At 32.0% G+C, this 18,536-nt stretch overlaps 2 protein-coding genes and 1 non-coding gene across 3 annotated transcripts; 1 reads left to right on the forward strand and 2 right to left on the reverse strand.

Annotated features, from left to right (window-relative positions):
• Window positions 1-3,163: 3,163 nt before the first annotated feature.
• On the reverse strand, window positions 3,164-6,511 carry LOC123214909 (protein DETOXIFICATION 43-like). Its single transcript, XM_044634933.1, has 13 exons — window positions 6,263-6,511; window positions 5,972-6,150; window positions 5,769-5,890; window positions 5,200-5,693; window positions 4,980-5,115; window positions 4,794-4,890; window positions 4,529-4,629; window positions 4,283-4,446; window positions 4,106-4,177; window positions 3,878-3,994; window positions 3,677-3,772; window positions 3,467-3,588; window positions 3,164-3,380 (listed from the first exon to the last, which is right to left on the reverse strand). The coding sequence occupies exons 2-13, from the start codon at window positions 6,046-6,048 to the stop codon at window positions 3,326-3,328; spliced, it is 1,653 nt and encodes a 550-aa protein (XP_044490868.1). The 5' UTR covers window positions 6,049-6,150; window positions 6,263-6,511; the 3' UTR covers window positions 3,164-3,325.
• A 9,198-nt stretch (window positions 6,512-15,709) lies between these two features.
• Window positions 15,710-15,791, forward strand: TRNAS-GCU. Its single transcript has one exon. It is a non-coding gene; the product is annotated as a tRNA-Ser (tRNA).
• Window positions 15,792-15,991: 200 nt separating this feature from the next.
• LOC123214918 (transcription factor MYB83-like) lies at window positions 15,992-18,536 on the reverse strand. Its single transcript, XM_044634944.1, has 2 exons — window positions 18,087-18,536; window positions 15,992-17,141 (listed from the first exon to the last, which is right to left on the reverse strand). The coding sequence occupies exons 1-2, from the start codon at window positions 18,383-18,385 to the stop codon at window positions 16,469-16,471; spliced, it is 972 nt and encodes a 323-aa protein (XP_044490879.1). The 5' UTR covers window positions 18,386-18,536; the 3' UTR covers window positions 15,992-16,468.

Here is an 18,536-nt window from a genome sequence, read left to right on the forward strand (position 1 = left end):
GGTACAAGGTATTGCCCTTTGTACGAAATGAGATTGGTCGGATAGATACTCACAGTCTTTTTATACTTTATAAAGAGATATTCCTTGAATAAAATTGGAGTACGAAGGATTAGAGAGTAATATTATATATATAAATAAATAAATATTAATTAGTATTATAATTGGTGTATTATTTAGTAATTGAGTTATTTAATTTATTATTATTTTTTAAAAATGATTTAATTATATAGTAATATAATCATATAACAATATATTAATTTGTTAGGATTTATTTTTTAGTTTATGAAATATTATATGTATTTATTTTAAATATATAAATAAATAAATATATATTTATTGTTATATAATTAAATATTATTTTATTTTTAATTTAAAATTATTTAATAATATATATTTATTCATGTATTTAAAGTTTGTTTATATAATCTTATTAAAAATATTATATAAATACATAAATTTGATTAATTAATTTATTTTAATTAATATGTATTAATATAAATAAGTTAATAAAAAAATATTTACGTAGAAAATGATTGTGGTCCTTGACTTGGAGATTGAGGACGAGGATATTTTCAATTTGTAAATTGTATCTTTTCTTTTGATTAGTTTTGTTGGAAACCACTCAGCCCATAAAGGAGAGTAGGTGAGTAAGGCCCTTCATTGAAGTTAGATAAGAAATGGGTAAATATTTTCTTCGCTTGTAAATTTGCGAGTATTTGAGCTTCAATGTTGGGTCACGTTCATGTAGTAAATATGATATCTTTAAACGAATTTTATATTAATAAAGTATAAAAAAATATTAAATTTATCTATATTTTATTTACGTATCTCATATAGTTAGAGATAGAAGGATTTACTTAGTTAAATAATCTGTGAATTTTTTAAACTATTAAAATGTGTTTTAAATTATAAAATTCAAAAATAAAATTATAATAAATTATATATCTATAATGAATAATATCTTAATAATATATCAAATTATTAGATTAAAGATATTATAATAATATCAAAACGATTTTATGTGTCTTTTTTAAATGATAATAAAATTTGTTTGAAGTTTGCCCTTCGAAGGTGGTTGACGACTAGGTTACTTGCTTTCTATGTTCAATGTTTTGCTTCTAACCATTATTTTTTCAAATTATCTTTTTAATTAATACGCCGGTTGCTTTCTCATTGGGGCACCCTTCCTCCTGGAAGAAGAATGAGAGGGGTCAATTGCCCGCCCGCCCCTTTCATATTAAAATATCACTCTTTATTAAAATAACTGTTTATTTACAATTCTAAAGATTTGGAAAAGTTTAATTGAGCTATAATTGTAATTTTGAATTACTTAGAGCATGAGTATATAATTTTATAACGAAAAAATTTTATTTGAGTCAGATTATTATTTCAAAATTAAATTAATCATACTAAATATATAAAATTTTAGATTTAATGATCAATTTTATAATAATTTGATTTTAATATATCATATTACATAATGTTAGTATATCTAATATAGTTAGTTTCTGTTTTCTTCTTCTTGATTTGATAATATCATATAATTTGAATCATTAAAATTGACACAACAATTTTATCAAATCAACTTTATAATGTTTCTTTTTCACTTTCAAAGGAGTGGTTTTAATATTTCTCGTAAGGTTAAAGGATTATTTGCTATCCAAATTTTAATGGAAAGACAAATATATATCCGTGGGGTTTGAAACTCCAATATTCACCTACGGATTAATTTCAGTTAAAATTTTTTGATAAAGATAAGGATAAAATCTTTATTTTATTAATAATATTAAAAATATATATAATTCATTAAATTTTCAAACTAACAATTTCATCATTGCTTAAAATTTTTTAACTTTTAAAAGAAACATTCGCTCCCCCCCTCCTCCCTAAAAAAAAAAACATAGGGTTTATTTTCTTCCTCTCTTTGCCATCAATGATGACACTTTCAACCCACAAAATGCCGACTATCAAATCTTCATCTTTCTGATGCGAACTCGTCAATTTATCTGAATTGATGAATACAAGTCTTTGCTGACTCTTTTTTGCACCAAAGAGATGAAGATTTGGTGGCTGACATTTCATGGGTTGAAAGAGTCATCGTCAGTGATAGGGCTGGATTCGAGCCGAGCCGAGCTCGGCTCGCAGCCAGCTCGGGCTCGGCTCGGCTTTTTGAGGGCCGGCTCGAGTTCGGCTCGAGCTCGACTCGAGCTGAATTCGGCTCGGCTCGAGTTCGGCTCGTTTTCAGTTCGGCTCGGCTCGGCTCGTTTTTTATATCAAAACGACACCGTTTTGTATATATATAAAAATCAAAACGACGCCGTTTTGTATAAAAAAATTTTAAAAAAAATATACCGAGTCAATCCGAGCCCTAGTCAGTGATTGGAGATGGTGGTCACAGAGAGGAAGAAAATAAACCCTAGGTTTAGGGAAAAAATGTTATTTTTGAAAGTTAAAAAATTTTAAATATGAGTAAAGTTAGTTTTTAAAACTTAGGGAAAAAAAATAATAAATTTTATATTTTTTAAATATTATTGTTAAAATAATAATTTTAACTTTGTTTTTAATAATTTTTTTTTAACAAAAGTTAGCTTATAAATAAGTATTTGAGTTTTTCAAATTTCACGTATGCTTATTTATTTTTATATTAAAATTTAAGTAAGAAATAGTCTTTTGGCCTTCTCATAATATGGTTAAGTGATTCAATTATTTATTTTATTTTTAATTAAAAATAAAATAACCAGATAATATCATGTTAGCCATTGAATACTCGTAGTAAAGTTTTATTGTATGGATTATTATAAGTCTATACAATGTTAAGGGTATATATATTCAAATAAATTATGCACCAGGGAACATTTTCCATATGTGAGAGAATGGAAAATGGCAGTGGTCGGCCTCTGGCTCTGGTTCTTGCCAACTCTGAGGTTTTTATTCTATTAAAACTATATGGTACAATAACATTCAAACAAAAACACCATCTATATATATATATATATATATATATATATATGTTTGGGAAAATAATATTACATTTATTAATTTTTATTATTAACTTAATTATACAAATTATTGTGTTTTAATATAATTGAGTGATTTTAAATTAAAAATAAAATATATAATTATTTCACCCAATCACATTATCACACATAAATCTGTATTGATAAGTTAATAAAAAAATTAGTAAATATATTATTTATTATCCATCTTGGAAATGATACCTCAAAAAACAAATAAAAAAACCAAGAAAAAAAATTATGTTATTGACAAACGCTAGGCCACATATAGTAGGTAATATTCCCGAATCCTGAAGCTATATATATAAAGCTCATGGCAACAATCGGCCTCTGAGAAATTTCCAAGGTCCAGTCCCAGTTCCCATCCTGCATGCAAAAATTGAAGCCTTCTAACATGAAGAAAAGTGTTTCCAGAAAACATTTCATGTGTAAATTTGGTTGAATTTTGTTACCTCCATACACCAGCAAATGTTCGGAGAGCCATGTAGATTGTCAGGGCAATCCAGATTCCAACAAAGCCATTGCTTTTTGACAGCAAAAATAAGCTTGCTATGCTTGCTATGGCTACCAAAACCTGAAGAAATTGACATGTATAAGAAGAGAATTCGTACAAGAGATTGAAGATTGATTCAACATGCTAACGAGTCTGGTTCTGGACTAACCATGGAGTATGCAGAATACGCAAAATCAGAAGCTCCAAAATTTACACCATCAAAGACAAAAGCCAGAGAATTGATGGGTTGAGTTGCTGCAATAAACTGAAAGGTGAAAGAAAAGAGAGATTTAGTTTAAAGTTAATTTCCCTCAATCTTAAATGGGTAGGTTCAAACATCCGAATAAAACTATGTACGTTAACTAATTACCGGTATGCCGATGTTTATGAGGTGGATAACATGAACGTCTTTTGAAAAGATTCCAGAGCCAAAGTAGAGACCGAGTCCTACCAAGGCAGCAAGCCCCAAGCCTAGAACAAAACCCATCTGGAAAACAAAATGATGATGATTTTAAGGATCTTGTTTTAAACATTCCTGAAGCAAGATAAAAGATGAGAGAGGCCATTAATTGTGAATCTTGAAATAATAATAGCTTACCTGCAGTACTCTGTTTGCTGCAGCTGTTGCCTTCTGATAGTTCTTTTCAGCAAATGAACAAGCTAGAATGGCCTGAACCAATGAAGGAAACATGTTACTGATAAGTTCATAATTTCAGAATGCTACTGATTGAAAGCATAGTCATGAAGAAAAATGTAAGTTATTGTTATTAAATACCTGTCCTGCAACAGCCAATCCATCAGCCAGAAGAGATGACGTGATCCAGACCTGTAAACAAATTTGGAATGCAGCCATAGGTGTTGAACCAAGACGTGCAGCCATTGAAGCTGCCAGTGTGACACAGATAGTCACAGCAATTACTCTGGTTAACAGATAAAATCCTGTACCCACATGCAGAAATGATCAGGAAATTGAACTAATAAGACCTGGATTGGATATCATAGTTAAAGTTAAGCCGCTTACCATTTTTAAGAAACCGACCGAATTGTAAATCACTCATACTTGGAGGTAAGAGATTAACTTGTCTCATCAACTTCACCAGGAGGATGAATGAAATCAAGTACCTGGAGAATCATCAATTAATTATTAGTACTCAGGATCCAATAGTCTGGCCTATTATATGGAGTTTGCAACCTAAAATGTGTTTCTTCCCATACTTTATGGATGTGGGAATTGACGATGGCGTCAAAATTAAGACTTCATTTAGAGGATCCGTGGGAAAACTTACTGTGAAAGAACATGGGCAATGGCGGCTCCACTGACACCAAGACGGCAAACGAAGATGAATATTGGGTCAAGAATGATATTTGTTAAATCTCCTGCAACTGTTTTACATGAAATATGATGTTATATATTGCTCTATGAACTCAAATTCTCCAAGATCAGAATGATAAGGGAGAGAAATTTAGCCTACCAGTGGCGAATAAAGGAGTTTTTGTATCCTTCAATCCTCGAAAAACCCCTTGCATTGCGAGAGAAAGGAGGACTGCAGGAGCACCCAGTGACCTCAGAGTCAAGTATTTTTGAGCTGGTGTCATCATGGGAGAATCCTGATTGATAGCCAAGATAAAAAATTCCTTATTCAGTACTTGGTAAACAAGAAAAAATAAAACCTGGAAAAATTAGGAACTTACAGACTTCACGCCCATGATATGCAGGAGAGGTCTGGCTCCCAATATTAGAAATATAGCTTGGACGAGACCAAGAAAGCTCCCTATAATTAGTGCTGTTGATGCCGAAGGGATATGTCGCTTCCCCTTACTCAACTTGATCTCTGTACTTGTTTTGGTACCCGCTATAGCAGAAGGAGACTTGCATGTAGTTGCAGAAGAATTATTATCCGACGAAGATTCACCTTTTGTTTCAGTAGTAGTAGTGTCTGTTGAAGCTCCTTTTTCCAAGTTCTCAAGCACGGTTTCTTCTGGCGTTACGTCCTTCATTTCACTTTCTTTAGCGGAACTCTTTTCCGAGTTCTCAGCTTTTGGTTCTTCACCATTGGTGATTCGTCCAATGGTTTCCTCTTCAGCGACAAAAGAAGTTGTGATACTGACCAGAGGAAATATGGTAATTCTTGAAGCTTGATTGAATATGGCGATTGAAACTCCCACAGCTGCAAGCTGCACCGGCCCTATTGAGTCACAGAATGCTGATTAGTTCACTGAAAAAAACCGAGCCTTAAGAGGATAAAAGACAGAAAACGGACCTAAGCGGCCAATAAATGCTGTGTCAATCAGAGAAGCGATCGGATCAGCAGCTAAAGCTAGAGCAGCAGGAAGTGCTATCCTGATAATCTCAAGACCAAGTGAATCCATCTTGAACACTAGTCTGAATTTCGCATAACACTGATCATATTAGCACATTATAAACGTAAGATCTACAGGAAGCTAGAACTTCATCAATCATTACCTCACATCTTTGAAGAAAACAAAAATCGGGATTCTCCATTTGCTTGGTCGTGAATGCAGATCAGTAGAGTCGGCCATACGATACTGATTAAATGCTAAACAAGCTCGAGTTTGAATCAGATGAACCCCAGTTCAAATTGTCGAGATCTCTCCAGTGTACAAAGCTCCACAACTGCGAGTCTATAACCAAGATTGCAGGGCTTAGAGAAATAAATGATAATCGATGAAGAGTTTCTACTGAAACATAACAATGGAGATATCAGATGTGATAAGAGAAGTGTAAGAAATATACAAGCTTACGAAACGCCAAATGGATTATATGCTGCAGACTTAGCATGTTCAGTGCCAAAACTATCGGAGTATAAGCTAATTATTTTATTATTAAGAAACAATTATATAGTTGAACCCTCCCTCAGTTACAGAAATAAACCTGGCTGTACTTTTCAGCCTAACTTTTTCTTGTATTTGGGCAAAAGACAAGATATTTGCTTCAAAGGGGCAACAAGATTATAGCTTTGATTGTGAATACAGTATTAACAGAATGGCTTTGCAAACTTGAGCCCATCATTCAGGTCACAGCAGAAGTAACCTGGTAAACAAGAAATGGGAAAATAATAATAATAATAATAATATAATAATAATAATAATAATAAGAGAGTATGCAGAAGCCCGAGGTGAATGTGGAAATGTGTGATACGAGCTAAGATTTATAATTCTAAATTATTGAACATAAACCTCCCTCAGTTACCTGTAGTCCCTGATAGCATCACCCGTTAACAAGAGTCTCCAAGTCATGTACGACGATCAAACTTTAGTTTAATATAAATTTTATAATCTTTTTTTATAACTTGAGTCAAATCGTAATCAGAAATAGACACTCTGTCCTGGTCACTGCGAACCTTCCTTGAAAGCAAGATTCATTCGTCTTTCAACTTCTTCCCCAGATATCTCTGCACTATAAGCTTTATTTTGAACCTGGTCAACATTATTTTTGGACCCTTGTTCTTGTGCATATAGTTTTTATATATGATTTGCTTTGAATCCTCACGTATAAGTCAGCAAAATTGACAGAATCACATGCATCTATTTTAAATCGAAACTTGTCCTGTAAATTAGACTGCGCAAAAAATTCTTAAAGAATGGAACGAAGGTAAAAAGTTCAATGAACCTGCTCTAAACTTTGCTGCTTATAGAGCTTTTTAAAACGTTAACATCTGGCAAGTTTCAAAATTGGTGATCCGTTTTTAAATACACCGACTGTCTTCACCGACGAGGACTCATATGAGCAAGATGGAGATCCGTTTTAGAAGAACAACTTTTGGTGAATTAACGTATAGTGAGTGAGAATATTTTGACTTGGTAATGGTAATATTCATGAAAATGTCTTGAATAATGGTGACAATACGTCTTGAATATAATCTTGTTTGTCACGATAAAAACAATCACAATGGAGAGGAGTGATCAAGCTATGGGAAAGTGACGCGTCGTCCTTTGTATTTCATCAAAATAGGAGGCCCTTAGAAGAAGCAGCGGTGGATTTGATCTTAGTCAAATTACATTTGAAACTAATTTAAGTTCAGATTAAATTTATAATATTTCACTCAATTTCATTCTAACTGGGATATAACTAATGTTATCAGAGATAAAGATAAATTTGAATCGAATCAATGCTCAAACTTGAGTTTACTCGAGTTTAACTTGATTTGAAAGAGTTCAGTTTAAGCTTAACAAACTTCCTTCAAATCAATTAGAGGGAAGTCTACCTTGATTTCGCCTACAATATTAAGTCATCGAATTAAAATCAATAAAACGATATTATTTTGAGGTATACTAATTATAACGATATCATTTAAACTAATTCAAATCAAATTTTTTCAAGTTTGTGAGCTTGACAAGTTAAACACTCTCCAAATTTAAGCTCGACATCAAATTCACTTTTAACAAAAGAATTATCAATAAGGTGAATAATATTGTTAGAAGAATAAATAGTATGACTAATAAAATAAATAGTATCAATTTGAGATCAATTAATTTGAATTGAATAGTAGATTTGAGACACAAATCAAATCTATCCCCCTTAATAAAGTTAAGATTGTAAACTTAAGTGGAGAGATTGGATTCAGTGTGATATGGGTCCTTTCAAGCTCATTATCATGAAAACAAAAAGGAAAATGATAAAATGATATAAGTGAGACAATCCAAAGCAATACAAAAGGTTACATTTTTAATACACTTATCTATCTCCCACGCCTTAACAGGATAACATAAGTTAAGACAAAGAATTCATTATTTATATACAAAATATCTAGGCAATTATATATTTGCAAAAGGGAGCTTGATCATAACTTGAGAAGGACACCACTCTGTATGTACATTTACTAGTATACATAGCAATGAATACATGTATCATATACGTATATTTAATTTATACGCCTGCATATTATATGATTGATTACTTGTTTATCAAAATCTTTGTTAGAAAAAAAAAAAAAACTCTGTACATACACTAATGATTGGAACAATAATCCTTCAAACACTAATAATGAGTATAAATAAAAGTATACATATTAACATGTCTTCATATTATTAAGTAATTTTAAATTATAAATATAAAATAACACAACTAGATAATAGTTATAAGAGCGAGAAAAAATGTTATAAGAATTATATGAATATAATATAACAAATGATAAAAAATACGTTTGTAAAATTTGGATAAAAAAACATGTAACATATATACGTGTTTAATACAATATATCGTTAATAATATGTTTTAAAAAATATGACTATCAACTTTAATTTTAACATTTTGTATAAATCCCTGAATTATTCTTAATATGATATTTAAAAAAAAATTTAATTGTCCATTATATCTGATATAATGCAATCCCTAATGGAGACTCAAATATTAGTTTCAAAACTCTTAAACACAAAACATAGGCAGGAAGAGAAATGTCAATGCATATAATTAGATACCAGAACATTTACCCACATTTCATAACAAGACATTAATGATAAAAAAGAAATCAATATAATAAAAACGCCAATTTATTAAGGCTGAAAAGTGATTCAGGTGCTGAATCGAATTTCGACGGAATCGACAAGGTCTGAAGAGTTGCTTGAACGGTGATTAATTGAATAAGGTGAACTGTAATGAATAATATACAAGTTCAAGGCAAGCGTATAATACGTGTTTTGTACATTTGAGGTGAAAGTACACGTTTTACATGCTTTTGGTCCAAAAATACAACCATATACATTTAAAACAGAGGACGTGTATATATGTTTGTTTACTAATTAGTATAATACCTGATCATAAAATGATATTATTATTCATATTTGTAATTATTGTTCAATCATGCATGAAAAAATGATCTGTCTACAAAAGAACTTTATGCTTGCATTGGCTGCTTGGCAAGACATGCAAAGAAAGTAAAGCATATTTTACAGTTATGCATGCATGGCAATATACTCTTTTTGGTATCCAATTATTCCTTGTTAACAAAAGCTGAAAAAGAAATGGCTTATGGGTAACGATCAATATTGAGAGATTCATATTCGTGTTTTCATTGTAGAGCCTGAGAGATCGATGACATAAGAAATAGAAAAGAAAGATGTATAAAGGCAAGGAAAGGTTTGGCTTACCTTAATAATCTGAGTAGCTAGTGTTCGTTCTCAATCTCTTTCAGAGAATGCAGAGCTTTTCCCACCAATTGAACTCTTTTGTCTCGCATACCAAACACTGACCTACACTACACTACACTACACTTCCCTTTATATACTCTTCCCTCTTTCCAACTTCTCCAATAACATAGGCATATAATTTTTATCTTTCCATGATTAAGAAAATTGAAACTTAATCGATCATTTAATCATGGGCCGTTCAATTTAAGTTTATCTTAATCTTTATTCAGCTGACTTTCTAATTATGATTAAAAAAACGTAATTAGAAAGCTAGCCTCTTCCAATATCATATTGACACGATATATTTCAATATTGCCAATGATTGTTTAACAAGTGATGGAATCGCACGTCATATTATAATTTTCAAAGGGCGTGTAGGAATTCCACCACCCATCCCATAATAGGTTAAAAACATGTTCAACTTCGTGGTACAAACTTAAGTGCTGCTAGTTGGTTGCATTCGACAACTTGTTTTACTAATGTGGGCTACGTAGGATTCCAATTACTGCCTGCTTTCCCAACTTCATACGTGACCTAATTTTTGTTGCCAATTCTCCAAATTTCACTGTTCTTCTAACTTTGGGTTCCTTAATAAAACCTGCTAATCCATGGAGATTGACAATGCCATTCTACTTATAGTTTGTAACATCTCGAACTATAACAATTCAGATCTCTGTCAAAATATTATTTAGTTCGGACACATAATTTTTTACAGTTTTGGTTTTTAAGTTTACAACTCTAAATACATCTTAATTGTTTAAAAGTTTAGGTACTATTTAATTAATTTTGTCTCAATATCCCACATTGCTTGGGGATTTCACTTTTATGAGGGTTGTTCATATATACACAACTTCTCTTTTGTACTTTGTTAATATAAAATTTGATTAGAGATATCACATAGTTGTTTATTACAAATTATATCAATAAATGTTGAATAGATTGATGTTTAAGAGACAATGAAATCTCATTAATTTATCTGTAAAACTTGTTCTAAGATTACCTTTTCGTAGTGACAAAAAATTAACATTTGTTGTGGTACTACGGCCAGCAAATTAAAAGTGGAGGGGCCTAAAATCACGTTTGTATAAGATGATAAGATAAATTTTTATTGTGTTGAGAAACGCTCTTGAGCCTTTTTGGGTTCTTTATTAAATATAAATTCTATTAAAGGTTCATCGTTCTTGATTTGTGTTTTGGACATTTACATAATTTCTTTCCACTACAATTAAATTACATACAACAACTAGGATAAAAAGAAATATCATTTTATGCTGTTAAATCAAAGAGATTCAGCAACTAACGGTCCGACAACAAAATATGCAGCAGTCGCTCAGGTGAAGAAACAAATCTCCAACATTAAGGAGGGAAATTTGCACACAAGTCCTGTAAATTGTATAAGAAACTTCCTAGAAGTCGTGAGGATACTTAATAACTTGATGGAAAAATGCTGTGCAAGAAGAATATTCTGCATTGGTCAAAAACTAGACCTGGGGTCTAGTACCTAGCAACCCAATAACAAATCAGTGGTTTGCAAGTGGATTTTCAAGGTTAAGCACAATGTAGATGGAAGTGTAGCAAGATAGAAGGCCAAGTTAATAGTATCCTAACCCCTCATTGTATAGAAATATAATAGGATCCTTACAATATGCCACCATTACACAAGACCAATTATAACCTACTCAATGAATAAACTAAGTCAATTTATGTAACAGCCAGGAGAAGATCACTGGCAAGGAGTAAAGAGAGTCCTAAGATACTTAAAAAGAACAACTGAGTTTGGTCTCTTATACAATCCAGCGGAAAATTTTCAAATACGAGCCTATTTTGATGAAGAGTGGCATGTGATGTGCAAGATAGAAGATCTATAAGAGGATATTGCATTCATGTTCAGTGGGAATCCAGTGGCATGAAGCTCAAGACAGCAAGGAGCATCAAGATCAAATACAGAAAGTGAATATAGCGCACTGTCACAAGCAGGAGTAGAAATTGCATGGTTCAACTCATTGATGAAAAAACATTAAATTAGACAGAAATATATGCGAATTTGGTGTGATAGCATTAGTGCAGCTGCACTAGCTCACAAACCCCATCTTCCATAGTAAAACTAAGCATATGGAAGTGGACATCTATTTCATAAGAGACATGGTGAGCAAAGTGAAGATCAACTGCATTCCCTCCAAGGAGCAAATAGCTGACACCAAGTTCCACGGAACATTTCAAATACATGAGAAGCAAACTCAAAGTCCTTCCTAGACACTTTAGTTTGAGGGGGAATGTGAATGTGCAATAATCGTCCAAGTGGAGGGACAACTCTACAACATTAAGGAGGGAAACTTGCACACCATGTCATGTAAATTGTATAGAAAACTTCCTAAAAGCGGTGAGGCTAATCTGAAAACTTGTGTATAAATAGATGTGTTTAGAAATGAAATGCAAGCGATCTTTTCCAATGCTAAGTAATCACCTTCATAATTTCTGTTGTTATTTTCTTGCTATTCATCCTTGAATACTCAGCCAAACAACTTGGGCTATAAAGCTTACTCGTTCTCATAAACTAATCGATAAAATCCCAATTCGTGTGGACGCTACATTGTCGCCATGCTTTGATTTTTATTCAAAAGGAAGAGGTTTACACTTGTACATCTTTACCTTCTATTTCATGCACTGTTTTATGCATCCGAAACAAATTTAGATTATTGTGCTAATATTTTTCTTTGTAAGATTGATTGAATATATTAATTATGATTATTACTCAATGTTTCAACTAAATTAATTATACATACGTATACTATTCTGATAAATAGAATACTTCCAGCTAGAGACTAACTTTGCTTAATTTGGCACATATATAATAAATATATGGTCTGCTTTCTAAATCAAAAGTTACCTTGTATATAAAAATCAATGGAACTCACCAAGCAATGAAGGAGGAGTTAGTATTAATTAATATGCACAGTCGATCAATTAGTGCATGCTTAGTGATTAGTTTGTAATGTCTAACAGCTGGCTAGACTTAGTACTACGACTTTAGTTTCTTGACATGTTAGTGGTGCTTAATTAATTTGCTCTATAAACAAATTATTTCCTGATATGTATAGTCAACTTTTCTGATCTTCAAGTGTCAAAGAACTTTCTTTCTTTATAATTTGTAATATAGATTTATGATTAGTGCATGCTTAGTGAAGTAGAATAGTGTTTAGTAAAAGAAATTTATCGATTCCAAAAATAATTATAACTGCAGTCTCGAGTAGCTATCAGTCTTCCCTGTCCACTAACATTGCTCCTTCCATTCCATGTTATTTTAATGGTATTAAGTAGTTTAATTAATTAACGTCCATAATCACAGAGATTAGTGCTTTTGTGTGTGCATAATTCTATAGTTTATTTTCTTTTCTCGCATGGTGTTTTCTTCCATTAATGCTCATTCACATTTTAATAATTCTTGCTTTCTTTGTGAAAGATGTCGACAGAACTTTTCTGATTGTTGATTTATTCATATATATAAATTAATGAGCATTATATAAGGAGTTCTAGATATCACCCCACCTTTGGAATAACCTATCGAACTAATTTGACTAATTATATATTAAACAAATTGTCGCCACTATATTCTTATACATTTTATGTGCAAAAGAAATTGAAGGAACAACCACTATATGAATCAAAGAAGTTGAGAATTAATATAGAAAAAGTTTATCTTTAGCCAGTGTGCATTAGTGGGAAATATTTTATCCAAATTCGATCAAAATTCTGTGGGAGTCTGCTTTTGGTTTTGGGGGCTTCTATCAATGTTTAGGTACGGACAATTTTTATATTCAAACATGGATATTATTCTTATTAAACATCAATAATACCTGGTGCTTTCAGCAGTGAGATATAGCTTTCGGTTTTGGGGCCTTCTATCAATGTTTAGGTACGATTGTTCCATTTAAATCGTTATTGTGCTAAGTAATATATAGCTCTTTGAAAATAAGACACTGATGACAAAATCTTTTTTCTTCTAGTTGTTGAATATATTAAGAGGCATGTGGGAAACAAGATGATCTTGTGTTCGTTGGATGCCTTTTTGGCTCAAGCCATGCGCAAAGAATTCATGGATCTCCTAATATTAAGTCCCACCTCCACGTTTATTTTGCCATGTCTAAGGTTGCAACTAGTTGAATTCCAATTAATACCCAACGCTTTTGTTAGATCACTGATTCATCATGATACCTGACCCTAGAAGTGAATAAAGCATAAACAATGAGGTAGGTATAGCTTAGTTAATAGAATACTTTTAAACAAATCCCATATTAACAAAATATGAGAAAGATATTAGATATATATTAAATGAGTATACTACATTATTTAGGGATATTAAAATAAAACTAATTAAAAAATATATGAATTTTAAGTTGTTAAGATATGTTTATATATAATCAATGAGCAATACTATGTATATCCATTTTGGATACACAAATATATACACACTCATATGTGTCATCATATGATTGGTTATTGTTTTATTCTTAATTCAAAATCATCCAATCACATGATGACACATATAAATGTGTACATATTTGTGTACCCAAAATGGGTACACATAGTTTTATTGATAATGAATCTTAACAATAAATCGGGTTGTTGAACAATAATGCTAGTGAATGTAAAATCTTTATATCTTAAGCAAATCTTATATTGGCAAAATACATAAAAGATATTTGGTATGTACGAGTATCCCATATTGAGGGGTGCTAAGATAAAGAGCCATAATATACATACATACTAGTATATAAATGAATACACACTTATATGTGTTATCACGTAATTGAGTTCTTTAATTTAAAATTACTTAATCATATAATGTATATATCAAATGTATACCTATTCATATACTTAGAGGAAGTATAAATAGTTTTATTATTATAATTAAAATATTACAGTTAAAATGTTACTCTGTTATTGTAATCTAAGTCTTGCATATAAAAGTACTGGACGTCTTCAAGAAAGACATGGTGATACATACACAGGGTTGTAATTACATTTGCCAAACACATGCAATGACTTAAACATAAATATACATATAAACGTAAATATCCAGAATCCAACTGAAAAGTCTGGAGACAATTACACCAATCTTTGATTCAGTTGTTGTAATAGAACAAGTGCTATTAAATGTTAGGGTTCGATGTTTTTTTCTCATTATACTTGGTACTGAGAACTAGTGAACACCGGGCTTCGTGGTGGAACTTGTGCTTTATGAGATAGCAAACAACCCCATAACTTGACCTCAACTTCAAACGCACGGTTAAAGGCAATCCCATTCCTGACTCTAGCATGTCCTCCATGTACCTCCCTGCACCATACATGGGCTTGTTTCTTGTTCCCACAAATAAGTCCAACAATGTTGACTCCTGGATCAGAACATGCAGTTTTGGGCCCTCCACTAATTTGTAAACAATAAAATCGTTTAACATTGTAACTTTTTAATATATTCATACAAACTGCTTTAAACTGGAGAAAGATCACATTGCTTAATCAGGCTTGGCTTCATAAGACACCATTAAGATTCACACTCTAAACAAAAGGAATACGTGACTTCAATAAATACATTTGATCTCCCACTCATTCTCTATCTTTTGCCTAGGAATGATGTCAAAGTAAGCATGCTTTAACATTCCCACTAATCTTTCTTTTAATTGTAAGAGTTTCAGATCTTGGACAAAAAACTGCGATAACATCTTTATCGTGTGAGAGATATTAATGGGTTTCATTGAGGGCATTGTGATGAATGAAAGATTGGTGTTCGATTTATGAAATAATAAGATAATTCAAGAATTTGATATTGAGTTGATCAATCAAAATAAAATTATTTACAAAAAAATATAGCTAGATATACCAAACTACACTGATTGATTATATAAATATTAATTGCAATATATGGCCATAAATAATAAGCAATACAGATGTAAACATGTATTCAATTGCTTGGTTTTGAAGAGAAGTTGAATTAAAAATGCAAGAGCGAGAGTCCTTACTCATTCATGATTAACATTTGCGTAGAAAATGCAAGGACGACGCTTTGGCCGAGTGGTTAAGGCGTGTGCCTGCTAAGTACATGGGGTTTCCCCGCGAGAGTTCGAATCTCTCAGGCGTCGCTTACAATTTTTATTTTCAACTTTTTCTTTATTGAGGGGTTTTTCTGGGTTATATATATACATGCTTTGTTAGCTCAAAAGACTCATCGTTTCTCAACTCAATAAATTGACTTCACCGATTCTTTACTTTGATTGCATGATAATTGTTCCTCCTCAAACGCTGAAAAAATTGTTGTTGATAATGCAGAAAGTAAGGATTAAAGAAAAAAATTCGTGAATTTGCTTTTATCAGCATGAATTTGTTTACATAATCTGTGTCTCATCCTTTTCATCTCCCAATACAAGAACAACCCCACCTCCAAATTATTCCCATTAATTTGTATATTAAACTACAACTGACCAACTAAACTTTATTATTTGACTCTCTATATTATCTATATACCTCTATTCACATTTCTCTTCTCAGAAACTTACTCTTAATATTCCACAAACCAGGCATGCTTGTCCTGAAAAAATAACCAAAGTATCTTACTCTTACTGGAGGACCTTGAGATCTTCAATATTTTCGAGAAGAGGCCAAGAAGAAAGAGCTTCTGAGAGAACAAAGTAAGAGAAATATGAAAGAAAAACTAAAAGCTTTTGACATGTTTTAATTTGAAAAGAATGGCCGCCCAAAATTTCCTAGGACGTACAGCATCGAGAGTGAGACCTTGAAAAGAAATTAAGAAGAGGCCAAATTATTCAAGTGGGAAATCAAGAAAAGGAATGGAAGATAAATTGTCCATGAAACCCTCGAAATCCCATTCTCCTTGCCAATTATTTTCCAACTCAAACATGTCTCCAACTTTTGACCCTTGCTGATCAGGACCAGGAGTTGTATTATTGAAGCAAGAATTATTATTGTAGTGGTTGTTATGGCTTTTCATGTCAACGTTAATGTTATTTTTGGCAGCATTAACATTACTATTCTCTTCCATACTCGATCTTGTCTCTAGTGGAGGAAGCCAAAGGTCTCCTTCTAATCCCATTTCACATGGCTCTAACATCCCATAATCCCTATAAAATGATCCATCTCCCATGTAAGTTTCAAGCATAGCGAAGGGATCGATTAACTGGTTATTGTTTGGCGTGACCATGGTTTGGATGGAGGCAGTCGATGAAGAAGATGATATGTCCATGCACATGGTCATGATATCATGATGATCATGCATGGGCATCATCATCATCATCCCTCCAGCTCCTATAAAACCTGTATGCTGATGACGATCTGATAAATTTTCAGTGTCATTTGGTGAAGATGTTGAGGGTGCAGGGTGGTTGTTTTTCAATCTTTTCTTCAACGTGGAGTTCCAAAAATTCTTGATTTCGTTGTCTGTCCTTCCTGGAAGACGTGCCGCAATTTGAGACCACCTGTTATTGTTTAACACAAAATTAATTACCATAAGAGAAATATAAATAGTCAATATAAATTTGCTTCAAATTGGCAACTTCTATTATTGCATGGATGCTTGACTTCTATACTCAACATGTAAGGCAATGGATGTATCAATGGCACAAATAAATTCATCAATCATTATTTGATTATATAATTTTAAATTAAAAATAAAATAACATTCAATTTTATGATAATACATTATTTTTTTTTTATACCTATTTAAATGTTTCATTGCATTGATAAAAATTCAAATATGCAAATTTTTCTAAATTTTAGACAAAAAGGAGAAAAATAAGAAAAGGGAATTTGGAATTGAAGAAGATGAGGAGAAAAGTATAGACTAGGGACTAAGGATATATTATAATCATATATTTAATGTGATTTGAGGATTATAATGCGTGCATGCGTACTCTTAAATCTTAATAAGCAATGAATTACTTGAAGTTTTCTGAGTGTTGAACAACAAGAAATAAGAAATTAAAGTTAGGAAAATTATTATCTTTGGAACCGTCATATTTCAAGCAAAAGATATAAGACTTTATAAAACATTGAAATTATATATACAAATAATAAATATAAAATTAGAATTTAGAATTTAAGATAAAATAATATTAAATCATTTGCTTTGCCGTTGTTTATATTCCTAAAGTGATGACAGTAAAAATATTTTCATAACAAGAATCAAAGTAAAAAAAATTTCAAAATTGAAGTAATAAATATGAGGGAAATTTAACAAGCATGTGTAGCGTAATGTGGTAATGTAATTAGGGTTCTCTAACCGAAGCTTTGAACTGCGTTAAGAAGAAAAAGCAAGAAGAATATAATGCACATATTGTGCTATACGACTCTTTCCATGGCAACTTTGATCGATGAGTTGCGGCCTGTCATTAGATTCATGAACATATATATTATTTACCTACCTGTTGCCAATAATGGAATGCAGATGGATGATGAGGTCTTCTTCTTGATGAGAAAAAGCGCCACGCTTGAGGTCAGGTCTCAGGTAATTGATCCAACGAAGACGACAACTCTTGCCACATCTTTGAAGGCCTGCATTTCTAGCAATATCACTCCAAGACCCTCCTCCATCACTTAACATATACTTAACAAGCTTCTCATCTTCTTCAGGAGACCATAAGCCCTTTCGAAGCTTGTTACTGTTCACTTGAAGCGGTCGGCCGCTATCTTTCCCCACTTGATTCGGCTTCTTCATTGTCATCGATCTAACTAGTTTTAGCTAAAAGAAAATAATGGGTTTGGTTCTAGTGAAGCCTTGGATGAGATAAAGCTATATAGGTAAAGGAGAAGGCTTCCTAGGTTGGTAGTGGTGGTGGTGATGATGGTTGATGAGTTGAGTGGAAAACGGATTG

The sequence above is a fragment of the Mangifera indica genome, chromosome 4, assembly GCF_011075055.1.
Source record: "Mangifera indica cultivar Alphonso chromosome 4, CATAS_Mindica_2.1, whole genome shotgun sequence".
Lineage (NCBI taxonomy): Eukaryota > Viridiplantae > Streptophyta > Magnoliopsida > Sapindales > Anacardiaceae > Mangifera > Mangifera indica.

What these genes read in the sequence shown, in the direction of transcription:
- LOC123214909 (XM_044634933.1), bottom strand. Translation starts at nt 6,048, where the DNA reads ATGGCCGACTCTACTGATCTGCATTCACGACCAAGCAAATGGAGAATC. An exon ending in ATTGCCCATGTTCTTTCACA is followed by an intron (nt 4,630 to 4,793) that starts GTAAGTTTTCCC and finishes ATGATTCTCCAG; the next exon opens with GTACTTGATTTCATTCATCC. An exon ending in GATTGGCTGTTGCAGGACAG is followed by an intron (nt 4,178 to 4,282) that starts GTATTTAATAAC and finishes TCATTGGTTCAG; the next exon opens with GCCATTCTAGCTTGTTCATT.
- LOC123214918 (XM_044634944.1), bottom strand. Translation starts at nt 18,385, where the DNA reads ATGACAATGAAGAAGCCGAATCAAGTGGGGAAAGATAGCGGCCGACCG. An exon ending in CATTCCATTATTGGCAACAG is followed by an intron (nt 17,142 to 18,086) that starts GTAGGTAAATAA and finishes AAACAATAACAG; the next exon opens with GTGGTCTCAAATTGCGGCAC.